This window comes from Heptranchias perlo, chromosome 17 (genome assembly GCF_035084215.1).
Source record: "Heptranchias perlo isolate sHepPer1 chromosome 17, sHepPer1.hap1, whole genome shotgun sequence".
Taxonomy (NCBI): Eukaryota; Metazoa; Chordata; class Chondrichthyes; order Hexanchiformes; family Hexanchidae; genus Heptranchias; species Heptranchias perlo.
In genome coordinates, this window is record NC_090341.1 from 5,485,983 (window position 1) to 5,512,749 (window position 26,767).

Sequence of the window (26,767 nt, forward strand, 5' to 3'; positions counted from 1 at the left end):
GAATTGGAATATTGTCCAATGGGCAACAGCAGTTGCAAACCCACCTATTCTACAGTGCAGTTATATGTATATGTATGTATGTATTTTTTAAATACTGAATTAATAAATCCCAGATGAACTGCCTTTTGTGTAACAAACAAATTTTTAACACAAGGCAGAGCAAATGAAGTCTTAACATTAGCCCTGCTTATTCTACAGTTATACAGTCAAATATCACCTGAAGCCACACTCTTTAGAGGTAATCAACTTGAAACAACAATAATAAAAAAAAAATTGGAAAAATATGCATGCCTCCAGTGAATTGAAAACTCTTCTGTAACTTTTGGTCCATCTGTGCCTGCTGAAAAGTAATCTTCAGTTGACAGCTGCTGCTGAGCCGCAAACATCTGTTTCAGATTATCAGGTGTTTTACTTGATTCCTCCACTTGCTCCCGCCCCCCCCTCGATCTTTCTCTCCTTGTCTGAAGGCGCTGATTCTTCCTGGAGTGTGGACCCACAAATGTCAGCGGCCGTCTGGCACCTTACCCAAGTGGCCATTCTTCATGGACGCTCCTACCCAGTGAGTATCAGCAGGCTGTTTGATAGCGAAGCTGTGTCTGATCCTGTCCCCAACTCCATGCACTCACACATTCCAGCAGGATTCACAGGATAGAGATTAGGAGTTGGAACCCTTAGCTGTTTTCTTTTTTTGTCATCTTCCAAGTACTGGTGGATACTGAGGCCAATTATTGTGCTTCAACTGCTGCCCCAGTTGGGATCAACAAAGTCAACACAGACCAGAAATCAAATTGGGCACTTCTGGTCTTAATGGGTCAACATTACACATGGGGGGTGCATTTATCTACAAGACTATTGGGGGAGCGAGGTATTTTTCTTTAAGTTCTATTTAGAAAATGTGAAGATGTAAGTGTGAAATTTATGGTGTGATTTTTATCGTAAATCGTGTACACGAGACAGATGCCTCATTCATATTGGAGTAATAATGCCAAATATGGCATTACCTAACTACTGTTCCATTGCTGCAGTGTAAACCAAGTGGCACACACGGCTTCGGAAGCAGGGAACATCACTTAACAAGGCAGTTTAGTTTTCCTGCCTCCGGGAGCAAAATGCCAGTCGTTGTCATTTCCCAAGTCCCGTTCACCCATCACCTCCCGTGCTCGCTGACCTACATTGGCTCCCGGTCCACCAATGCCTCAATTTTAAAATTCTCTTCCTCGTGTTCAAATCCCTCCATGGCCTCGCCCCTCCCTATCTCTGTGACCACCTCCAACTACAATCCTCCGAGAACTGTGTTCCTCCAATTCTGGCCTCTTGTGCATCCCCCACAAAAGTTAAAAACAGTGGATGTCCAAAGGGACTTTGGGGTTCAGGTACATAGATCATTGAAGTGTCATGAACAGGTGCAGAAAATAATCAAGAAGGCTAATGGAATGCTGGCCTTTATATCTAGAGGACTAGAGTACAAGGGGGCAGAAGTTATGCTGCAGCTATACAAAACCCTGGTTAGACCGCACCTGGAGTACTGTGAGCAGTTCTGGGCACCGCACCTTCGGAAGGACATATTGGCCTTGGAAGGAGTGCAGCGTAGGTTTACTAGAATGATATCCGGACTTCAAGGATTAAGTTACGAGGAGAGATTACACAAATTGGGGTTGTATTCTCTAGAGTTTAGAAGGTTAAGGGGTGATCTGATCGAAGTTTATAAGATATTAAGGGGAACAGATAGGGTGGTTAGAGAGAAACTATTTCTGCTGGTTGGGGATTTTAGGACTAGGGGGCACAGTCTAAAAATTAGAGCCAGACCTTTCCGGAGCGAGATTAGAAAACATTTCTACACACAAAGGGTGGTAGCAGTTTGGAACTCTCTTCCGCAAACGGCAATTGATACTAGCTCAATTGCTAAATTTAAATGTGAGATAGATAGCTTTTTGGTAACCAAAGGTATTAAGGGATATGAGCCAAAGGCGGGTATATAGAGTTAGATCACAGATCAGCCATGATCTTATCAAATGGCAGAGCAGGCACGAGGGGCTGAATGGCCTACGCCTGTTCCTATATTCCCCACTTCTTTTGCCCTACCATTGGCAGCTGTGCCTTCAGCTGACTAGGTCCTAAGCTCTGGAATTCCCTCCGAAACCTCTTTGCCTCTCCACCTCTCTGTCCTCTGTTAAGATGCTGCTTAATACCTCCTCTTTGACCAAGCGTTTGCTCGCCTGTTTGAATGTCACCTTCTTTGGCTTGGTGTCAATTTTTGTCTGATTACGCTCCTGTGAAGCACCTCGGGACGTTTTACTACATTAAAGGTGCTATATAAATGCAAGTTGTTGGTTGTAGATGGGCTTGATCTCACTGCCTGTTTGTGCAGGCTAGCAGTGTTAAAATAATTGCTTTTTAAAAACCAAAAAGCGAATCAATATTTTTATCATTTTTTCCGACATGTAAAGTGGAAGTACTTTGGAAAGCTAATACGCTCCTTAGATTTTCCTTTCCCTCCAAGTTCAGTTTACTCTATTGAGCATTACTTGGCTGCCCATCTACAAGCTCATTTTTGCCTCTTCCATTACTGTATGCATGTTGTTGCCTGATTACCACCAGCCTCTAATGCTGGTGTATGTGCTTTGCGTGGTAGCATGTGGGTTCATGCACATTATTCTGCGCACACACAGTTCCTAATCTCAACCGTGCCTCTTGCAAGGAGGAGAATTGGAGAGCAACTTGCTCTGAGCTACTTTTAGGACACCTGGGAAGCAACTTTTCTTTCATTGAAAAGCCCAGGTGGAAGGCGTAGGCCCATAATGCAGGACACCACCAAGAACCAAAGGAACGTCAAAGATGAGAAGAGGTCATTCAGCCCATTGAAACACATCACTCTTACTCTTAATTCTTTCATTTTAACATCCAGCTGTATTTTGATTGTTCGTAATGTGTTTTTATTCCTCTACTATCGCACCTGGCAAATTATACCAAATATTTATCAGTCTTGGAGCAATGAAGAAATCCTTAATATATCGGTTTTAAATTTACGTTTCACTGTCATCCATTCTAACCTTCCTGGCTCACTGTGAAGTAAAATTCTAGGTTTTCCGTAACCTGCCTACGCATTCTATTTAATAATTGATCTATTTTGATGAAGCCCCACCCCCTTTAGCTTCTTTCTCTCCAGGCTCTGGAACTCAAACTTCTCTCATTTCTCCAGTTCACCCCTTTCACAGATGAAATCAGCCTTGTTTTTTCTCTTTAACCTTTTCAGTATGTGTACCTTTTTTGATCGGTTCAGCATCTAGAACTTAACATAGTGTGGTCAGACTAGTGCATTGTAACATTTTATTTATCATTGCTCTGGTTATATATCCTGGCAATTTTAGGTTTTTTAATTGCTTTGCCGCATTGTCTGGATGTTGTAAGTAATGAATGAGTCTACTGTTATATTCACGACTCTTTCTCGGGGTCCCTGTGTTAATTTAGTACAATTTATTGCATACTTATGATGCACATTTTTTAATCTCTCTGCGATATTTTACACTTTCCAGTGTTAGATTTAATTTTCTATTTGTTGGCTCAATTGTATAACCAGTCTAAATCCTTCTGCAGATTTTTCTCTGCATTCTTTGTCTCCGTTGTCATCATTTTCAGGTTATCGGCAAATTTGACAAGACTACATTTAGTTTTGGTTATCGTTTATCATACCTTAGGTTTCGGTCATCTATGTAGATCAAAAAGCACCTCTCCAGTTCCATGTTTTAGCTTGAATTCCAGTGGCCTATAGTTTATAATTGGAAACATTTTACATTAAACTTTGTCAAAAGCTTTCTGAAAGTCCAAATAAATGGTATCATACAGAGAGATCCATTATCTCTCCATAATATCCTCAAGCTGATTTGTCAGGCAGGATATATTGTGGCTTTTCTTTTGTGTTCTATAAACTTCAGAAAGTGCATTAAGCTGAGGTGGGGAGAGAGAGACTGGGGCAGGAGAGAGGGGGAAGATAGGAAGCGGGAGGAGAGAGAAAGACTCCATGTTAATATTAGTTCAATTTTCAAAAAAATATTTTGAAACCAACCAACTGTCCACCTGAGTTTTGCTGCTAGTGTGAGACAAAGATCCTAAATGCTAACACCTACCACAGAGACAGGTGAGAGAGAGACAAAATGCATCTTTCTTCATTAAATGTTACTTTAATCTATTATATATTAATAACACTGTGGTAGCAACATTCCAAAAGCATACACTTTTAGGTATCACTGTAAGCATAGTTAAGTGAAATAATGCTGCATAACATAAAAAGAAAACCCACCCTTGGAACCCAAACAGGAAAAAAAAACTAAAAAATAGGTTAACTTAAAAAATAAATAATAATTAAAATATATGCAAAATGATTGAATATCAATAAAAGAACAATAAAATCAATATTAGGAGTGAGAACAAAGGAACTCTTGGCTGTCTGTGGGCATAAGAGATGGTGACAGAATGTCTGAATCTGAGTGGGAAAACAAAGCATCCTACAAAAGAAAAGAAGTCTGTTGATTCAGAATCACACAACAACTTGCATTTATTTAGCACTTTTAAAACGTCCCAAGGCGCTTCACAGGAACGTTATCAAACAAAATTTGACACCGAACCACATAAAGAGATATATGGGCAGGTGACCAAAAGCTTGGTCCATAAGGAGCGTCTTAAAGGAGGTGAAAGAGGTAGAGAAGTTTTGGGAAGGAATTCCAGAGCTTAGGGCCATCAGTGGTGGAGCGATTTAAAATTGGGGCTGCGCAAGAGGCAAGAATTGGAGGAGCGCAGAGATTTCGGAGGGTTGTAGGGCTGCAGGGGGTTACAGAGATAGGGAGTGGTGAGGCCATGGAGGAATTTGAAAACAAGGATGAGAATTTTAAAATCGAGGCGTTCCCGGACCGGGAACCAATGTAAGTCAGCGAGCACAAGGAGCGATGGGTAAACGGGACTTGGTGTGAGTTAGGATAAGGGCAGCAGAGTTTTGAATGAACTCAATTTATGGAGGGTGGAAGATGGGAGGCCGGCCAGGAGAGCATTGGAATAGTAGAGTCTAGAGGTAACAAAGGCATGGATGAGGGTTTCAGCAGCAGATGAGCTGAGGCAGGGGCGGAGAAGGGCGACATTACGGAGGTGGAAGTAGGCTGCCTTGATGATTGAGCAGATATGTGGTCAGAAGCTCATCTCAGGATCAAATAAGATGCCAAGGTTGCGAGCGGTCTGGTTCAGCCTCAGAAGATGCGTAGGGAACGGAGTTTGTGGCGGAGATTGAAGACAATGGCTTCAGTCTTCCCAATATTTAGTTGGAGGAAATTTTTGCTCATGTCGGTCAAGCAGTATGATAAATCAGAGACAGTGGAGGGGTCGAGAGAGGCGATGGTGAGGTAGAACTAGGTGTTGTCAGCATACATGTGGAACCTGACGTTGTTTTCTTAGATAATATCACCGAGGGGCAGCATGTAGATGAGAAATAGGAGGGGGCCAAGGATAGATCCTTGAGGGATTCCAGAGGTAACGGTGCAGGAGCGGGAAGAATCATAGAATCATAGAAAGGTTACAGCACGGAAGGAGACCATTCGGCCCATCGTGTCTGCACCGGCTCTATGCAAGAGCAATCCAGCTAGTCCCACTCCCCCGCCCTATCCCCATAGCCCTGCAAATTTTTTACTTTCAAGTACTTATCCAGTTCCCTTTTGAAAGCCATGATTGAATCTGCCTCCACCACCCCCTCAGGCAGTGCAATACTCGCTGTGTTAAAAAAAAGTTTTTCCTGTTATCACCTTTGGTTCTTTTGCCAATCCTCTTAAAGGGTGACCACAAGAGAAGCCATTGCAGGTGATTCTCTGACTATGACTGGACAGATAAGAATGGAATGAGACGAGCGCTGTCTCACCCAGCTAGATGACAGAGGAGAGGCGTTGAAGGAGGATGGTGTGGTCAACTGTGTCAAAGGTGGCAGACAGGTCAAGAAGGAGGAGGAGGGACAGCTTACCACAGTCACAGTCACATAGGATGTCATTTGTGATACAACAGGAAAAAATGAATGCCCCTCCTCTCAGCTGAGGCAGAAGTAGGAGTCCGGAATCTCCCTTCCTCTCCTCCTTTCCACCCCTCTCTTTCCTCCACTCACTCCACTCTTTTTCCCCATCCCCCTTTCCCACCCGCGCCATCACAGCTGAGACTAAAATACATTGCTTGCCTTCCTCAGCTGAGGTACAACTAGGCAGTTGGAATCCCCCTTCAGCGCCCCACCCCCCCCCCCCAACTGACAGGAATTGGATTCTGTCAACCCATTAAGGCAAACTTCAAAATCAGACACCTGCTGAAGCAGAATTGTATGTGCCTCTTTCCCTTCACCGTTACCCCTTTCCCTCCCCCAACCCCTCATCTCCCTTTTCCCCTTCCCCTCTCCCTATCTCCATCTCTTTCCCTTCCCTACTCTCCCTCTCCCCCCGAGCCTTCTCTTCCCTTCTACTTCTCTTCCTCTCCCCTTTCACCTCTCTCTCACGACTCCCCTCCCCTCTACAGTTTCCTCTCCTTCCTTCTTCCCCTCTCCCGTTCCTCCTCTACTGTTTCCTCTCCTCCCCACTTTCTCTCCCCCTTTTCTCCCCTACCGTTTCTTCTCTTCCCCTCTTCCCCTCCCCCTTTCCTCTCCCCTCTCCTCCCCTCCCTTCTCTTTGTAAAATGTTCTCTTACTGTCGGATTGTTAACTAATTCTGATTCGTTACTCATCACTGAATCTAGTACGTCCTGTTCCCTTGCCAGTTCCAAAAGATATTGTTCTAGAAAATTGTCCCAAACACACTGAACATTACAGTTTGAAGTGTTTCATTTTTATCAATTCTTTTTAAAGTTGTCTATTTTTATCCTGTTTCTAACTGTGTTGATTGCCAGATATTAAATTGGATCATATTGTTGTAGTCACTGGTGCCAAGGTTGAAAAGAATAGGAGAGAAGAAGTGGCTGGGTGAATATTACATTAAATTAAACCAGGACAGTAGGACCAGAGGACATAATTTCAAATATGTGCAAAGTAAACTTAAAATCAATATTAGGAAAAGTTTCTACATGCAAAGGGTGTGACAAATGTTTGGGAACAATCTACCCCTTCGGACAGTGGAGCCAAAAATATCAGGGATATTGAAAGTGGAACTGAATGCAATAACAGATGGAGTAGCTAGAGTACTAGAGGTGAAGAATTTGATGGGCGGAAATGGTCCTTTATGTCCTCTGTTTCTTGACCCTTCCGCTAATGGGAACAGTTTCTCTCTATCTACTCTGTCTAGACCCTTCATGATTTTGAATACCTTTATCAAATCTCCTTGCAAACTTCTCTGTTCCAAGGAGAACAACCCCAGCTTCTCCAGTCTATCCATGTAATTAAAGTCCTTCATCCCTGGAATCAATCTACTAAATCTCTTCTGCACCCTCTCTAAGGCCTTCACATCTTTCCTAAAGTGCAGTGCCCAGAACTGGACACAATACTCCAGTTGTGGCCGAACCAGTGTTTTATAAAGGTTCATCATGGCTTCCATACTTTTGTATTCTATGCCTCTATTTATAAAGCTCACGATCCTGTATGCTTTTTTAACTGTTTTCTCAACCTGCCCTGCCACCTTCAACGATTTGTGCACATATACCCCCAGATCTCTCTGTTCCTGTAGCCCTTTTCGAGTTTTGCCCTCTAGTTTATATTGCCTTTCCTTGTTCTTCCTACCGAAATGTATCACTTTGCATTTTTCTGCGTTAAATTCCATCTGCCACATGTCTGCCCATGCCACCAGCCTGTCCATATCCTCTTGAAGTCTATCACTATCCTCCTCACTGTTTACTACCCTTCCATGTTTTGTGTCATCTGCAAATTTTGAAATTGTGGCCTGTACACCCAAGTCCAAGTCATTAATATATATCAAGAAAAGCAGTGGTCCCAGCACTGACCCCTGGGGAACGCCACTGTACACCTCCCTCCAATCCGAAAAACAGCCGTTCATCACTACTCTCTGTTTCCTGTCACTTGGCCAATTCTGTGTCCATTTTATTCCATGGGCCGCAATCTTGATGATAAGCCTACCATGCGGCACTTTATCAAACACCTTTTGAAGGTCCATAAACACCACATCAATGGCATTGCCCTCATCTACACTCTCTGTTACCTCATCAAAAAACTCTCAGGTTAGCTAAACACAATTTGCCTTTAACAAATCCGTGCTGGCTTTCTCTAATCAATCAAGATGGAAGAAAAGATTGAGGGAGGATGTATTCTCTTGCTGGGTTCTGGTTCTGGGGCGTTTACAGCACTCTGGTACCATGACCAAGTGACCTCTCTTCATCTGTGACCCTAAACGTGGAGTGTTTCAGGCTGTTTGACCGTGGATGGGGGGGCAGCATATCAAAGCTGAGCCTGATCCTGTCTGCAAACGCACATTTTCCAGCAGGGGTGTCACTTAAAAATTATCAGGAGTGGGAACCCTGGCTAATTTTACCCCCCCCCCCCATTCCCTAGCCCTGGGGAAGTGAGGCCAATTGTAAGACCTTTGCTGCCACTCTAGCTGATATCAGCTAACTTTTGGTTTATTTGGCTCAGATTTATTCACTGAGCTATCATAGCGAACTCAGTAGGAATCCATTTGAACACTAGTGAACTAAGAGGCCTCTGCAAGAGTTGAAGAAGCAGCAGAACTGGAGAGGTAGTGAATACTCCATGGGTAATTGCCCCTTACTAAATATATAATGCGATCCTTTGTGAGAACAGTATTACTCTTCACCTCAGTTTAAATCCACCTCAGGAAAGGGAGATGAAAAACTACTCCCTGGCACCTTTTGAGACTTCTTTTGGAAAAATTAGTCTGCTCCCTAATTACATGCAGTTTAAAGAGCTCCTACCCGAACCCCTAAATCAAAAGCAAAATACTGCGGATGCTGGAAATCTGAAATAAAAACAGAAAATGCTGGAAATACTCAGCAAGTCAGGCAGCATCTGTGGAGAAAGAAACAGAGTTAACGTTTCAGGTCGCTGACCCTTTGTCAGAACGTTCTGAATGTTAACTCTGAGCTGAGTATTTCCAGCATTTTCTGTTTTTAAACCCAGAGCTCCTAATGGCTCAGTTTGTTAAGCTGGTGAGTAGCTGAGCCATACAGACCCAAAAGATCCCAGGTCCAAACAGATCTTGTGTTGAGTTGGCTGATCTCAGCCAGGACTGCGTTTGGGGTGCCACAATTGACCTCAGTGCCCTGGCTTAGGGAGAGAAGAAGTGAGCCGGGGATTCGGATCCTGATTGAGCGACGTCTGCTGGTGATTTGAAAGAAAAGAAAGAAAGACTTGCATTTATAGCTCCTGTGGTTGTACATGAGGACGGGATTGGGCTTGCCCATGATGTTCCTTTTGGTCAAATAAACTCCCGACACTCTCTGCCGAGGCTAACAGCATGATATCTGGCCACTAGATGGCTGTTGGCATTCGTGTAACTGTACTCTGGCAAAGGGTGAAATGCCGGCAGGAGAAGGGGAATAATTAATAGCAAAGGCTGAAAGGGGAAAGGAGAATCATTCTTCAGAAAATAGCCATTATCTTGATAAAAATGTGTAAATCTATTTTTACACAGATAAAAACCTATGGCATGGCAGACTAGGGGTTAACTTATTTATCATATCAGGTCAGTGGGCATAAAGGTGGCGGATGGAGTTCAACACGGATGTGTATGAAGTCTTGAGACTAGGAGGAAAAGAGGATTACAGAGCAAGAAAGAGACCTGGTGGAGCTTTGGTATTTATGTCGTTTGAACCATGGGTTCAATGCTTACAGGCGATGAAGAAAGGAAACACAACGTTGGGATGTAGAGCTAGAGGTGTGAAATATATGTCTAAGGAGGTGATATTGAAATTGGTCTGGCCTTGGTGACACTGTATCTGGAGCATTGTGTTCAGTTTTGGTCTCCGTTTTACAAGAATGATGTAGAAATATTGGAGGGAGTTCAGAGGAGGGCTACGAGGCTGATTCCTCAACGTGGAGGACTGATTTATGAGGAAAGGCTGGCTTTAATTTGGGGGGGGAGGGGAAGAAGAGGATGGGGGAACATGGAGAGAGCTTTTTAAGATTTTCAGGATATGACGCACAGGGTTTTGAATACTGGGGGACCTTTGCAGTTAAGGGCATTGAAAGAAAATAGGAAATTTAGGCAACATTCTTTTTAGTAAGAGGGTAATAAATTGTGGAACACATCACTAAAAGGAGTGGTGGAGCAGAAAACCATGGCAAGGTTTAAAAAGAGCAGGATGACTTCCTATTAGGAAAGGGGATTAGTTCCAGAATCACAGTAAAGTAAACTGATGGGAGGTTTAGAAAGGTAAGCTAGATGGACAAACACTCTTATCCTGCCCAAAAACATTACAATGTTACTATCAGGGGTATTGGCATATGGGAATTATAGAGTTCCAAGATGTAGGGGAGTTGAATTAATGGACATAATTGAAGATGAGGCACTTCTTAATCCCAGTCAAGTAATACCATCCTTGCTTTCTCAATCTTCCATTCAGTGTCTCTGGAAGGCAGTACTATTTTGAGGCCGAGCCCAGCCTAATTTTTCAGGTGTGCTTTCACTGCAACAACAACAACTTACATTTATATTTTTTTATTATTCGTTCATGGGATGTGGGCGTCGTTGGCAAGGCCGGCATTTATTGCACATCCCTAATTGCCCTTGAGAAGGTGGTGGTGAGCTGCCTTCTTGAACCGCTGCAGTCCGTGTGGTGAAGGTTCTCCCACAGTGCTGTTAAGAAGGGAGTTCCAGGATTTTGACCCAGCGACGATGAAGGACCAGCGATACATTTCCAAGTCAGGACGGTGTGTGACTTGGAGGGGAATGTGCAGTTGGTGGTGTTCCCACATGCCTGCTGCTCTTGTCCTTCTAGGTGGTAGAGGTCGTGGGTTTGGGAGGTGCTGTCGAAGAAGCCTTGGCGAGTTGCTGCAGTGCATCCTGTATATGGTACACACTGTAGCCATGGTGCGCTGGTGGTGAAGGGAGTGAATGTTTAGGGTGGTGGAAGGGGTGCCAATCAAGCGGGCTGCTTTGTCCTGGATGGTGTTGAGCTTCTTGAGTGTTGTTGGAGCTGCACTCATCCAGGCAAGTGTAGAGTATTCCATCACATTCCTGACTTGTACCTTGTAGATGGTGGAAAGGCTTTGGGGAGTCAGGAGGTGAGTCACTCGCCGCAGCATACCCAGTCCTCTGACCTGCTCTTGTAGCCACAGTATTTATGTGGCTGATCCAGTTAAGTTTCTGGTCAATGGTGACCCCCAGGATGTTGATGGTGGGGGATTCGGCGATGGTAATGCCGTTGAATGTCATGGGGAGGTGGTTGGACTCTCTCTTATTGGAGATTGTCATTGTCTGGCACTTGTCTGGCGCGAATGTTACTTTCCACTTATCAGGCCAATGCGGGCACGGACTGCTTCATTATCTGAGGGGTTGCGAATGGAACTGAACACTGTGCAATCATCAGCGAACATCCCCATTTCTGACCTTATGATGGAGGGAAGGTCATTGATGAAGCAGCTGAAGATGGTTGGGCCTAGGACACTGCCCTGAGGAACTCCTGCAGCAATGTCCTGGGGCTGAGATGATTGGCCTCCAACAACCACTACCATCTTCCTTTGTGCTAGCACCTTTCACATTGTAAAACATCCCAAGGTACTTCACAGGAGCGATTATCAAACAAAATTTGACACTGAGCCACATAAGGAGATATTAGGATAGGTGACCAAAAGTTTGGTCAAAGAGTTAGATTTTAAGGAGCATCTTAAAGGTGGAGAGAGAGGTAGAGAGGCGCAGAGATTTTGAGGATGGAATTCCAGAGCTTAGGGCTGAAGCAACTGAAAGCACGGCCACCAATGGTGGAGCGATGAAAATCGGGGATGCGCAAGAGGCCAAAATTAGAGGAGCACAAGGTTATAGGGCTGGGAAGAGGTTACAGAGCTATCATGCAATGACCACATGTAAAAACCTGTGCGCCACAAAATGACCATTTAAACCCTCTTCTCCCCTCCCCCTGCACTCCACGTGACTCCATCCAATATTTCTACGCCTTTCTTGTAAAACAGAGACCAAAACTGAATATGGTACTCCAGATACAGTGGTGAGCACCTCCCTATAATCATGTAGCTGAGAGCAAAAGCTCACTGGCTGGGAGAATCACCCATGCAGATCTGGCTTCTGTATCATTGTGGCATTCGTTTTATGTTTTATTCAACAAAAAATATACATAGAGACCCAAAGCAAATAGTTGCCTCTGCTAAATTCATGATCCTTCTGGCCATCCTTTTCAAATGCTAATGTATTGACAAGAGCTGACCTAGAAATTCATATGCTGCATCTGTACATACAGAGGCAGGCTGAACAGTTTTATTAATGAGCCTTCATTGCAGGAGCTTCACTAATGACACCTGGTACTGGGACTCTGGGTGCTTCATTTGTCGAATCAGCAAAATGTATTATTAGTTTCTATCCTCATTAAAGATCGTGCACGGTTAAGGTTTAGGCTGCATTTTTAGTGGAGCTAAAGAAATATATTCAGCAGCACATCAGGTCCAGGGAACAAGTACTTTAGCTATTCCGTTCTGCAGCACAGGTTTCCCTCCCTTTTCAGCACTGCAAGAGCATGCATGCCCTAGTTATCTTTTTTCCCAGAAGGAATGATTGTTATTGATCCAGCTCTGGTGAATTAATAAACAATCTTGGGCTCCGTTTCTTTTCCCCGTACTGCTTTTAGAATCGTCATTAGAAATGTTCTGGAAAATTGCTTTTGTTCGTGTGATGGACCTCACCCTTTGTTTCTCCCCCTCTCCCCTCCTGAAGGCAGTGACTGAGAAACGGCCATCTGGACCATCAATCCCGCTCCATCTATAGCTTATTGTTCCACCATGAACTTCCTTCCCACCTTCTGTGGAACCCCCTAAGTTAGGGAAGACAAAATTCCTCCTCCTACCTCTCCTGAAAAAATCAAGCTGTGCTGGATTGTGATCAGGAGCGGGAATTCCAGCTGCCTTCTCCCCAGCATAGAGGTGCTGTAGCCATAGCTGAGATCAGTTAGTTCAACACTGACTGGGAGCAAGCCTGGAACTCTCTCCCTAAATCTTTTCGCCTTGCTACCTCTCACTCTCCTCCTTCAAAACCCACCTCAAACTGTACCTCTTTGAACATGCCTCCCTACTCTCTCCTGTTTGTTGCTTCGTTTCCACCACTTCTGCAAAGCGCCTTGTGACATTTTGAGATGTGAAGAGTGCCAAATAAATGTACATTGCTTTTGACAAAAGCAAAATATTGCAGATGCTGGAAATCTGAAATCAAAACAGAAAATGCTGGAAACACTCAGGCAGCATCTGCGGAGAGAGAAACAGAGTTTTTGATCCTGGGGCTTTCACGTTCTGTATGGCTCATTTCCACATTATTTGGTGAATTTACCAAATGCTGCTGTCAGGGAAGCTGTTCTCCCACGGCTTTACAGGAAGCTGGATGTGAGTAGTGCTAAGAGTTTATCTGTACTCCTGTAAAATACTCATTTGAATAGACTAAACTTGTAAGAGCCAGAATTCGACCCAATTGGGGAATGCTAATAAAGATGTTATGAGGCCATAATTCGATATGATGACCATCCTTCAAGGAGCACAGTTGGTATTCAGTAATACTACAAGCAGTTAGAAATGTGGTCATTAATTGTTAATGCAGATGTGTCTTTTTCAGAAATTGGCATTATATTGGATGATAAATGCATAAGTTTTCTTCTAATTTCAGAAACCTTCACAATTGCTAAAACTAATAACTGATTCAATCGTCTTAAAACTGTAACAAAACATAAAAGAACCTCAGTCCAAAGCTGCTCGAACTCATTATTGTGCACCAACTGAAATAGCGCTGGAATTAAGTTGTGGCTCTTTCTCCACAGCAATTCGTTTCCTGGTCTCTCCAGGGATTCCCTTAGCTGGGGAGAAAAAGAAATGAAAATTGCCTGTGAAGGACTATACAATTTGTAAGATTCGTAATACCTCACAAGCCTTGACAACTATTCTTAATTTACTTGTCAAAGATAGATTCAATTAAAGAACGATTGGAACTCATTTCCTGTGTTCTCCTCTGCGCTGTGCGGAGTAACAGAAAGCACGGGAAAATATGGGCCAGCTTTCTGTCGGTTTGGCGGCTGGAAGCTGTTTCTGTACGATCGATGGTCTATCTTGTTAAAAATTGAAGAAGCTTTAGTCTTTCTATCTCCCCTTTTGACGAACAGGGAATGCCTCAACCTGCAACATTAAAAAAAAAAGTTGTGACTTTATTTCTCTCCAAAGCCACAAGAGAAATCCGTATGATCTACACAGAAATTGAACAAATTGCGATGTTTTCAACAATAATGGGCAATGTTGCAGGGAACAGCCACATTTCATTTGAGAAGAATGACTTCAATGGAAGGGAGAATCGGGTGGGGTGTGTAACAGGCGGCCGATCTGACATGGCCCGTTTTATGCCCTCGCTGAAGTTGAAAGTTCCAGCGACTGTTTCCAATTTTCACTTTAAAAAGAAGTTAACACTAGGTGGAGCACTTCACCGCAATCTTCTATCTTTGGTGGGGGAGGAGGAAGAGGTAGAGAGAATAGATAGTTGGGATCAGCTAACTACTCATGTCACCTCTCCTCTTTTGCAGTGAGATTGTAGATGGGCATAGGTTTTTTAAACAAAAAGCTCTTATACCATAGACTCTCCCAGCTGGGGAATATGTACAGTGGGAAGTAAGTTGAAACACGGAGGAAACATAGAATTAATAAATTGTATGAGCATCATTGCAGCAAAGGGTAACCCTTTAGTAAAGGCTAAGTATTTGTGATTTAAGTGCAGACCTTAAAGTTTGGAAAAGTACACTTTCTGATTTGTACTAAAAAAAAATTTCTATCTCAACTTTTCGAAGCTCTTGAAAGTGCTGGCTCGCACTGGGTTACTTTTTGCATTGGCACCAAAACCCTGTGTTGCCTCATCCAATTGGCTGTTCTTCATTGTGTGAGTCATGAGCATGAGTGTCGCAGGTTATTTGATTATCTGGAGCGCCACAGCTGAGTCCTGTCCTCACCCAACTTCCAGCACAGATCATTGGATCAGGAGTGGGAATTCTGGCTGATGTTTTTGTTTATCCACTGCCTAGCCCAAGGGTGATATAACCAGTTGCTGTGCCTCTACTGCTGCACTGGCTGAGATCATCTGACTTAACGCAGGCCTGGAATGAAACCTGAGCCCTTCTGATCTGTATAGCACTGTGCCACTCTGCACAGTGTATATATACCTAGTGAGCCACCAGGGTTTTAAATCACACACCTATATTTCAACATTGAAGAAAACTGAAGCCACCTTTTTCTCACTGAAAAAGTTATAAAATAGTGCGATTTATGTACTGTGTGTTACGGCACATTTAGTGAGGTATCAGACTGAAGGTAGGTATCATCGGGAGTCCTGCAAGGGATCAAGGATCAATGCTTGGACACTACTTGCTTCTAATCTACACGAATGACCTGGATGCTGAAACCAATTGTAAGCTTGTCAAGTTTACAGGTCACATCAAAAATGAGAGCAATAGGAATGGAAAATGCAGTAATGGTTTGCAGAAGGATTTAGATCATGGGAATTAGCACAAGGAGATTTTGGAAACTGCCTGGTAGTGGATTCCTCACTTTCATTGTCTAGGCAATATGATGAAACAGTTAATAAAGCTAATAGAATATTGGGATAGGTAGTGGGAACGATGGGGTACAAGTCTCCAGTGCTTGCCTTTTATAATGTACTGATTCAATTTTGGTCCTCACGCTACAAAATGAAAGTACCTTCTTTGGAAAGGGTCAAAAGAAAAGGCACGAAAAATGATCTGATGTAAGGGGCCTGAGCTATGAGAGAAGATTAGAGAACTTACAGCTGTACTGAGAAGGTAGTTAATAGGAGGAATTTGTATATGAAATATTAAATAGTCGAGATAAGTTAAATCCAGAATATTACTAAGAAGTCAGGCCGGTAGGATTAAAGGATATAAATTCAGTTAGCGAAAATTAAATTTCAAACAGATATATTAGGAGGATTTTTTTTTACTGAAAGGGTGATAAATGTTTGATCTCATTAGAGGCCAGGTAGACATCAGCCTTAGCTCAGTTGGGTCAGAAACCTGTACGTTTGAGTCCCATACTGAGGTTTGAGTTCATAATCTGGGCTGACAGTCCATTGCTGGACTGAAGGAATGCTGCATTGTTGGGGGTGCTGTCCTTCAGATGAGATGCTAAACCTGTTTCCCTGAAACCTGTTGGTTCAGATCAATTTAGAGATCCCATTGGGCACTATTCACAGAAGAGCAGCGAGTTCTCCCAGTGTCCAGGCCAATATTCCACCCTCAATTAGTACCTAAAACAAATGAACTGGTCATTCATCTTTGCTGTTTGTAGGAGTTGCTGGTGCAGAATGGCAAAAGAACCAGGGGGGAGAGGAGGAGAACTTTTTTTTACACAGCAAGTTGTTATGATCTGGAATGCCCTGCCTGAATGGGTGGTGGAAGCAGATTCAGTAGTGACTTTGAAAAGGGAATTGGATAAATACTTGAAAAGGAAAAATTTGCAGGGCTATGGGGGAAAGAGCAGGGGAGAGTGGGACTAATTGTTGGGCTCTTTCAAAGAGCCGGCACAGGCATGATGGGCCGAATGACCTCCTTCTGCGCTGTATGATTATATGATTTTAATGTGTTGCTGCACTCTAAAAACACTTTGAGATGTTATAATGCGATATAGTGTTATATAAATGCAAGAGTCATCATCAAAGACAGTTGCATGCATGTCTGAAAGGCTTTGGTTAGTAGAGGAGTGATCTCTACAAGCTGCATGTCCTTTTCTCATCCTTGACTGTTATGACACCATTAAATGTAGGTTTCTATAGATGTTGAAGGGAAGCAAAACTAATGAAGACACCATTGCCCTTTTTTCTTTGTTCTTTCTCACCAGTTCTTTAAGTGCTTAATATCACTTTGTTTCCCAAGACCAGAAACACTATGAGCATGTACCGGTGCCAATTTATTTTTCTAAAATTGCAGTATTATTTTCCCACTAGCCTCTTTGAACTTTTGGTTTCATTTATATTTTCAAAATCAACTATGTACAGATTTAGAAGCAGGAACTTAGCATGTTGCTAAGTTACGGCAACAAAATGTAAATACAACAGCAGGAGAAAAATGAGAAAATCAAACAGGGGACTGTGTACTTTAAGTTTGATATAGATGTCAAGATAGACTTGTTAAAGAGCCTAGAATTGGGCATCCTACTGGTTACAGATGGTATTACATCCCTGTAGGACTGCAGTGGCTATATGGAGCAGAAATTGCAGGATTCCACTGCCAGCTTGCATGGAGTGCAGATTCGGGGCTACAGTGTTGTAGCCCCTTGAGCCGCACACACATCTAGTGAGACGCCCTGTTGGCAGCACAGCCATGTATTTTCTGCCCTCGTGTGTTCAGGCAATTACTATTGTTTTTTTTTGTAATACTGAGGAGCCCAAATTAAGGGCCACGGCTCATAGTGCAGAGTGCCACCAAGGTTGAAAAGAGTAGAAGAGAAGGCCGTGTAAGGAAGGTAGTAGTGTTTAGAGAACATCAAGTTTGGTGTTTAAAGGCTTGTAGATTGTAGGAGCAAAGAAAGACCTAGGGATGTAAAGAGATGCACACTTTTGAGGATGTGGGAAAGAATGAATGAGCTGGAGTAGGAGATGGTGCAAAGATTCTAGTTATATAAGCTAGTATGCACCTCTGTCAATTCCTGTTTCCAAACTAATACAATGATGTTTCTTGTGCACCCCTTCCTGTGCTCTTTTCTTATTGTGTTTGACTGTCTTCTGAAAACTCAAAAGCATCTTCCCGAAACTCAAGAACACAAGAAAGTGTGAAAAGAGAAAAAGTCATTTAGCCAATCAAGCCTGCTCCTTCCACAGACACTATCCTGGACTTCACTTTTGCTTTTGATGCCCTTTTGTCTGCCTTGCCCCTCACTCCTCTTAGTCCTTCACCCATTTCTGGCTCCACCCCCACACTCTGCAGTCTCTTCACCCATCTCCTCCAGCTCTCATCAATCTCATCATCATGAAGCACACTACCTGTTCCTTTAAACCCCTTCCCACCCAGCTCCTGACTTCCGCTTCTTGGCCGCATGCTCATCAACATTGTTAACCTCTCCCTATCATCGGCACTATCCCCATCCCTTTCAAAACTGCTGCCGTCAACCCTGTTAAAAAAAGCACACCCTTGGTCTCTATTTTCCCCTAGTTACCATTCTACCTCCATCCTATTTTTTTCTCTCAAGTTCCTTAAACACTGTGCTGCCACCAAACAGCTTCCACCTCTCTCACCGCTCCTTGTTTGAATCCTTCCCATCTGTTTTTCATCCCACCCCAACACTGAGACCACCCTGGTCAAAGTTATAAATGCCATGGCTCGGTGTTCCTTCCTGACTTTTCTGCCGCCTGCAACATCGTTAACCACACCACTCTCCTCCATCACCCTGCAGCCCTCGTTCCGTGCATACCTGTCTCAGCACAGCGGCTACATTTCCTCAAATCCTGACTTAGAGGCGAGTGCCAACAACTGAGCCAAACTGAGACTTGGCTTATGACAGATTTTGTGATCCTGTCTTGGAAAGAAACGTCCTTTAAAATACAAAAATAATACAGTTATTCTTTACATTTAATGCTAACAGATCAAGTTGTCTGGGGAGAATACTCTTTTGCAAAACCAATGCAGGTGATTTAAATAGATTAAAATACAATATAAAAATATGTTGCACCGTGAAAATTTTTCTTGGACTCAAATACAACAAAACCAACGTACGGCAGATGGTGGTAATTCAACCATTAATTCCATTAGTCTGTGAAATAGGCACAAAAAAAATCAGAGTCCAGTTTTTCTTTGTATACCTGCCAGTCTTTCTAATTTAAAGGATGGGAATGTGGTTTAGTTCTTAGGATGAGGGAATAGAAAAAGAGAGCATTTTGAGGAAAAAAGAATAAAAAGGAGTATACCCTAAATGGTACAATTCTTAGGAGTGGAGGAACAACAAAATCTAGGGGTGCAGATACATCATCTTTAACGGCTGAAAAAGGCATGATAAGGCAAATGGGATTCTGTGTTTTGTCCATAAGGACATTGAATATAAAAACAAGATATTAAGGCCCCAGTTGGAGTATTGTGTGCAGCTCTGGGCACCTCAATATAGGAAGGATATTAAAGCCATGGAAAGTATGCAGTGAAGACAACACCAGGAATAAGAGGTTGTAGGAAAAATTGGGTCTGTTTTCACTGGAACAGAGAAGGTTAAAGGATTTTCAGAATTATGAAAGGTTTCCAGAGGGTAAATTGTTTAAAACTGTTTCCACTGGTTGATGAAACAGTGACAATGGGGTATAGACTCAGGATTATCACTAGAGGAACAAAGGGGGATGTTGACGGAGGGGGTTACTAGAACATGGAAGACTTTACCATAATTGAGACAGAGAATATAACATTTTTAAAAAGGGCCGTGTGGATTTGAAAAGGAAGAGTATAAAAAGATAATGGGGCAAAGGCGGGGAAATGAGATTAGAGTTGACAGCTCCAGTTAAAGAGCTAGTACTAGCACGAGTGTGATGAGCCGAGATGGTCTCCTGCTGTGCTGTAATTTCTATTTTATGAGAAAAGAAAACTGGTTGTAAATGTAAACAATATAAATACTGGTAGGTGAAGCAATTCGGTATGAATTTTTTCCCCTCCCCTCTCCTCTCCGCGCTCCGCACAGCACCAACTCATGCTGGAACTAGTAACTCTCTGACACCTTGCCACTGTAGTCATCCTTCATGAATGAATCTAGACAGTGAGTATTAGTCAGCTATTCAGCTATAGTCGCATCACAGTTGGCCCTGATACTGTCCACGCATGTATATTTTCCAATAGGGGATGTTGAACAGTAATCAAGACTAGAAACCCTGCATGATTTTTTTGCCCCTTTCTAGTTTGTTGCTGAGAGATAAATTGTTGAAAAAGCCATAAAGAGAAGGGTCGTAAGGCTTTGCACCTGAATTATGGTTATCTGTGATGAGTTTTTTTTAGTACATTGTGGAGTTTTACTTGGAGCTGATGTACTTGGGTCACTGTCTCCGGGCAACAGCAGGCGCACAAAGGTCTGGATCTCCCTGGAGCTGGTGATTGAGTGCTTATTGTAATGGGCTAGGCGGGAAGCCTCACCCGTGATGGGCTCGGAAATATCGTTAACAAAGGAGGCCATGCTGCCGGTGTTGGGGAGAACCTGCTTCATCACTTTGTAGATGAAGATCTTCTCTGCTTCTTGTCGCCTTCCGGTGACTGTACTCACAAATGGCTACTTGAACAACAACAACAACTTGCATTTATACAGAGTCTTTAACGTAGTAAAATGTCTCAAGGCGCTTCACAGAAGCGTTATCAGACAAAATTTGACATCGAGCCACATAAGGGTAAGTGACCAAAATCTTGGGTAGGTTTTAAGGATCATCTTAAAGGAGGAGAGAGAGACGGAGAGGTTTAGGGAGGGAATTCCAGAGCTTAGGGCCCAGACAGCTGAAGGCACAATCGCCAATGGTGAAGCAATGGAAATCGGGGATGCACAAGAGGCCAGAATTGGCTGAACACAGAGTTGAGCGTTGTAGGACTGGAGGAGGTTACAGAGATGAGGTACAAGCTACAGACGGGCTTTCAGTGCCCATGGATTCATAAACCAGCCAGAGTCTGGGGGAGGGTGGGGGAAGGAATTTGATGTAATAACTTTTATTCATTTGGGAGGGTGAGATCAGTTAGTCTGCCATTTGTTACAGTTTACATTACACGGCTGCTGTGTCCTCTGTGACAATATACTTAATAGAATAATCAAAAACTATTTTCCATCACTCATGGGGCCGTTCTTTTGTGCATCTCCTCCCCTATTTGCCCCACACTGTAAATAACCCAACCTTTCAATTAAAAAAAAATTGCTTTCACAGCAGCAATTAAAGCTATGACAGCATGACTTGTACAGCATGTAATATCTATATCATGATCAGCCTTGACATTTATCTGTGCAAAGATCATGTTATGAAAGCAATACCCACAAACCAGCATTAGTGGTTTCTAAATAAACAATGCATTTCAGCAGTTTAAATAGTGTTACCTAAGTAACCTCAAATAATGTTAAAGCCGCTATCTTATGTCTGATTTTCCCATTTTTTAAAAAAGTATACACCAGGTTTTAAAACCCTTAGAGGTTTTGTTTCCTTGGGTGATGAAGTGGTTATCCCAGTTTAGAAGATGGCCACTTCATCATCTGACAAAGGAAGCTTCTCAGAAGCTTGAGAGTTCTGTACTATTCACTAAGGATCAAGTTATGATTTATCGATGGCCCGATAATCAGTTTATATAAAAAAAAAGGAAACGGCGGTGGTGTTGATTATCACAATGTTAAAAAAAAATGACTGCCCAGTTATTTTAGCTGCAAGTTGAAACTCCTTTGTCCAGGCATGGGATCTTTGAATTGACCCCCAGAACCTCCTCTCCGTCATCTACACAATTGAGAGTATACTGTGTTTGAACGGAAGCTTTCTCCTGAAGTGTTCGCCTGAAAAAACTAATTTCATATCTAATGCCCAAAATCTATTTTTTTATTTGAAATGAAACACCCACCGTGTAGCAGCTGGTTCCTCACAAAGGCCACCATTTTTCATGTTTCCAGGGTTGTTCAATTATACCCTAGGTTCTCAGTCTCCTTCTCTCTCATTGAACATAGGAACAGGAGTAAGCCATTCAGCCCCTCGAGCCTGTTCCGCCATTTAATGAGATTGTGGCTGATCTGTATCCTAACTCCATTTACCTGCCATGACTCTATAATCCTTTGATACCCTTGGCTAGCAAAGGTCTGTCGATCTCTGATTTAAAACTATTAATTGAGCTAGCACCTACTACTTTTTGTGGGAAAGAGTTCCACGCTTCTACTACCCATTGTGTGAAGAAGTATTTCCTAACTTCTCTCCTGAATGGCCTGGCTCTGAATGCAATGAGCAGTGATCGAGGGGATGCTAGCAGTCGAGACTGAGTGAAGAAACATCCTGTTTCAGTGGCTGGCTTTGGAAAGCTGGTCCTGATTAGGAGGGGAGTTACCCAGTGCAGTAAATTACATAATGATCTCAAAGACAAGTACGGATGAGGCGGGCCGATTGGCCCATCTATCTCATCTTACCATCGAAATCTATGATTCCACCTCTCCAGCCCATCGCAAATCACAGCACCTTGAATGATTCCAGATTTTTTTTTGCCTCTCCTACCCCGCCCAGACCATTCCTGTTACTCCTTGTGTGAAGAAGTGCTTCCTGACATCAGACCTGAATCTGCCTTTTACCGTTTTGTACATATGCCTCCATGCCCTGCAGTTGTGGTTTAATTTGAAATAATGCTCAGGATTAACCTTTTCTTTCCCACTTAGTATCTTAGATAAGGCCTCCTCTCCATGAGTCTCCGATCAAGGCTGTAAAGTCCCAGCTTTTTATAACCTTTCCTCATAATTAGTTAGATACAAGATTGTACTTTCATGGACTTTCTTAGTTAAAAAGGTAGGTAAAGCGCCTCTTGTAGCTGAATAGCTAATTCTGTTATCAGCTTGCTAAATTAATTTTTTTTGGATGACCCAAAATTTCCTGCTGTCATGTCATGCAATGTATAATATCTTCGACTCGGTTTACATCTTGGTCAGCCTCATTATGTTAATATTTTCACAGCCAATGTCTGAGGAAAAGATGTCAGTGAAATATCGATCGGCATTGTATTTCCGAATGAAACTTGATGCAGTACTTGTACAATAAAAAACAATAACTAGTGCATTAATTTTCTTTCAGAATGCGGACTACTACAGGCTTGCGTCGGCACAATTCAATGAAGCAGCGATAATAGCAGACTCTCGTGTCAAGTAAGTACCCCTGATATGGACTATTTGCGGTTGCGCAGCCTAGAAGTATTACACAGAGACAGAGAATCTTGGATTGCTGTTTTCGTGATTTGCAACATGCTGTTGGCAGGACAGTTAGCATGGAGTCGTCCACACGGCTGCTGTGGTTACTTGGCATGAATTGAACTTTTTTTTAAAATTCATTCTCGGGATGTGGATGTCACTGGCAAGGTTGGTATTTATTGCCCATCCCTGGTTGCCCTGAAAAGGTGGTGGTGAGCTGCCTTCTTGCTAGGCCACTTCAGAGGGCAGTTAAGAGTCAACCACGTCAGTGTGGGACTGGAGTCACATATAGGCCAGGCCAGGTAAGGATGATAGGTTTCCTTCCCTAAAGGACATTAGTGAACCCAGTTGGGTTTTTACGACAATCCGATAGCTTCGGGGTCACTTTTACTGAGATCAGATTTTTATTTCCAGATTTTTAAAAACTGAATTCAAATTCTCAAACTGCCATGGTGGGATTTGAATTCACGTTTTCTGGATTACTAGACCAAGCCTCTGGATTACTAGTCCAGTAACATAACCGCTACGCTACTGTATCCTGGGTGGGTTGGTTAAAAAGTTTGATTCTGAGCACTTGCAATGGCTCAGTGGAGAAAAGCAACCACACAATGTGATACTGAGCCATACAGACTGAGAAGGTCCGAAGTTCGATCTCCAGTCAATGTTTAAAGTAGTTGATCTCAGCTGGGGCAGCAGCAGGGGTAATACAAATGGCCTGAGCACCTTTGGGCTAGAGAGGGAGGAAAAAAATCAGCCAGGGCTCTCTCTCCAGTTTGTTGTTCAGTAAACCCTGCTAGAAAGAGTGCTTGTCTGGATGTTGGATGAGGGAGGGGTCGGTGTTTGGGTGTGATGTCCCATGTGATCCAATAGCACTCACTGCCTGAGTTCATATATGGAGGGCAGCAAGATCCCAGAGGGTAGACAGCAGCAGGGATCCTGTTCATGAGAAGGCTAGGGAGAAATTTGGTAACTGAACTCAAAACATCCTAGCTTGGAATGAAACGGCCCAACAATTACGATAGTGAGCCCCCTCTCGCAGGTGAACGTTAATATGATGGTACGTGGGGGAGACCAAAACTAGGGGCCATAAATAGAAGATAGTCACCAATTAATGCAATAAGGATTTCAGGAGAAACTTCTTTACTAAATGAGTAGTAAGATTGTGGAACTCGCAAATAGCATAGATGCATTTAAGGGGAAGCTAAATAAGTACATGATGATTTGTAGGATATGGTGATAGGATTAGATGAAGAGGAGGCTCGTGTGGAGCATGAACACTGGCATAGACCAGTTGGGCAGGATAGCCTGTTTCTGTGCTGTAAATTCTATGTATTCAGCCACATGAATCAGACCGTAGTGCTTTAAAACTTTTTTAACAGTATTTTTATTTTAAATAGATGCCATAAAGGCATCGCAGCCTTTGTAGTTTCCTGTGTTTTGTGCAAGCCTGTGTTCAATAAAACTTTACACTTGTGTTGTGGTCCATAAATGGAGCATGCGTGAAGCAGATGGAAGTTTAAAACATTTATATTTGTCAAATCCCAATAAAAGAAAAGCCAACTTTCTATATAACCTTACAGACCTTATTGGTTTTGAAAGAATCTTTCAAAAAGTCCAGTGCGCTGGTGAATCATAGGTGAGGAGGGCAGGTGGTACTTCTCCTCACATTCGAGAGCCTGCCTCTTCAACTACACCTTCCCGAACTCATCTTCCAGTTAACTGCCTCTTTAGATTGAGTCAGGATGCTTGACTCTTCAATTTCATCTCTTGCGCAGCGAGATTAAGTGCTCACTCATCTTCCCGTTTCCACTTCTGGCGAGAGGTCTACACTGGAAACGTCAACAAGTCTTTTCTCTCTCCAGAAGTACCCCTGTTTTTACAACTTCTACTGGTTTTCTATCTTCTCCCAATCCCTGCTTGGTGCTTACAATCCTCCCTCCTACCCCCCCCCACCCCAAACCAATATTCCCTTGAGACATTTTCCGAAGGTGCTATTTAAGTATAAGCTGTTGTCATTTTTTGGGGGGGTGGAGGTTTATGGGGGCCAGAACTCAACAAGATAAGAAAAAGTCTGCTCTTGTACAATTGTGAAAGTATTTAGGTGCTCTTTTTTGGAGGTGGGGGCAAGGCAAAGAGAAGCCGCTCGGTCGGTGTCAGACAGAACCTCCACTGCAACAACGAGATTCAGCACCCCTATTGGTGTTTCACGACCTCAGGACGTCCAATTAAGTACTTTTTGAAGTGTAGTCACTGTTGTTATTTAGGAAACTTGTCAGCCAATTTGGGTACAGCAAACTCCCACAAATAGCTATGATATAAATGACCAGATCATCTGTTTTAGATGTTGGTTGAGGGATAAATATTGGCCCGGACACTGGGGAGAACTCCCCTGCTCTGCTTCAAAATAGTGCCATCGGATCTTTTATGTCTATCTGAGAGGGCAGACAGCGCCGCATCTAAAACGCAGCACCTCTGACAGTGTAGCACTCCCTCAATACTGCATTAGTGTGCCAGCCTATAATATGTGCTCAAGGGACTGGATGGTGCAATGGTTTAGTGCAATATCCTTTCACCTCTTTATCCTGGGTTCAAATCTGGCCCAAAATAATTGGATGAACATCTCCTCTGTCTGGCAGCTGTAAGGGTCCTTTATGAAATGAGTTTGTGATGTCTCAATCCAGTTCCTGGTGAGCATGGACCTGCAACACACTACTGCCCCTAATTCAGCACCAATTGTCTAGTTTGGGAAATGGGAAAATCTCATACTTCTGTTAAAGGAGGTGCAGTTCTGAGGTTGGGGCATTGCTTGTGGTGTTCCTGACCGTCGTAGCTATTTGCAGAACATAATTTTCAAAGGGTCTGGATAATGGAGAAAATTAGATGTTTTTGGATGAAAAATAAGTACATTTTTTACTCTCTCAAACTGTATAATTTCCACACATTTTTCTTCAGTGTGTAGGACAGATGAATTCTACTGTCAGTACTACTGTCTACAACAGCTAACCGTATCCTAGCAACCCCATACCAGTATATACCTTTTCAGGTCTTTTTCTCCCAACAGCCAATTGGAATCTGCTGCATTTTCTGTGCTCCTCCCACATGAGAAAGGAAAGCCGTTTGTCATTGCTCCATGGACACGTTTTAGTTCCCAGTTTCTCATCTCAATCATTCCCCTCCCTCTCCCTCCCCATTTGATCTACATGATTTATAGCAACCGGCTTTAAAATTTGTATAATAAGCAGGAAGGCATTTTTAGTCACAGCTGGTGCCGATCTACGGACCATCCCCTGCAGGTTCCTAGAGAGGGTTGATCGACTCCTCAAACTGTTCCAGTCACTTTTTTAAGTAAAAGAAAGAAGAAAACTGTAACATTGGTCCTTGGCATGACTCGTTCTACGAGCAACTCCGTTTTGTCACACTCCTTTACATTCACTGCTTCCTCCAATTCACAGAGGGAAAGGTTTATTAAGAAGTAAGGATACCGTCTGTTTGACTTGAAGATCTGAATTATTCAAAGTCAGGCATGAGAATCAAATGCCCTCCATCTCTCTGTGCTCAGTCCAGTTTTATAGTCTCTCCATCAAACCAGATTGTTAGTGCTGAAGCAGCAGCCAGGGTCACTATCAGCTGCTACACCAGCCTCCTCCCCGAGCATCACTCTCACTACTGCCACGCAGACAAAAGAACACAAGAAAGGTAAAGGGTAAGAAAAGGGCTTTCACTCATCAAACC

At 43.0% G+C, this 26,767-nt stretch overlaps 1 protein-coding gene across 1 annotated transcript in view; it reads left to right on the top strand.

Moving 5' to 3' along the window:
* Positions 1–26,767, top strand: part of LOC137334007 (MICOS complex subunit mic25-a-like) — a 268,324-nt gene that overhangs the window by 136,082 nt on the left and 105,475 nt on the right. Inside the window, exon 6 of the mRNA XM_067998405.1 lies at positions 22,923–22,993. Within this exon, the coding sequence (XP_067854506.1) occupies positions 22,923–22,993 (71 nt within the window). The remainder of the gene's footprint in view (positions 1–22,922; positions 22,994–26,767) is intronic.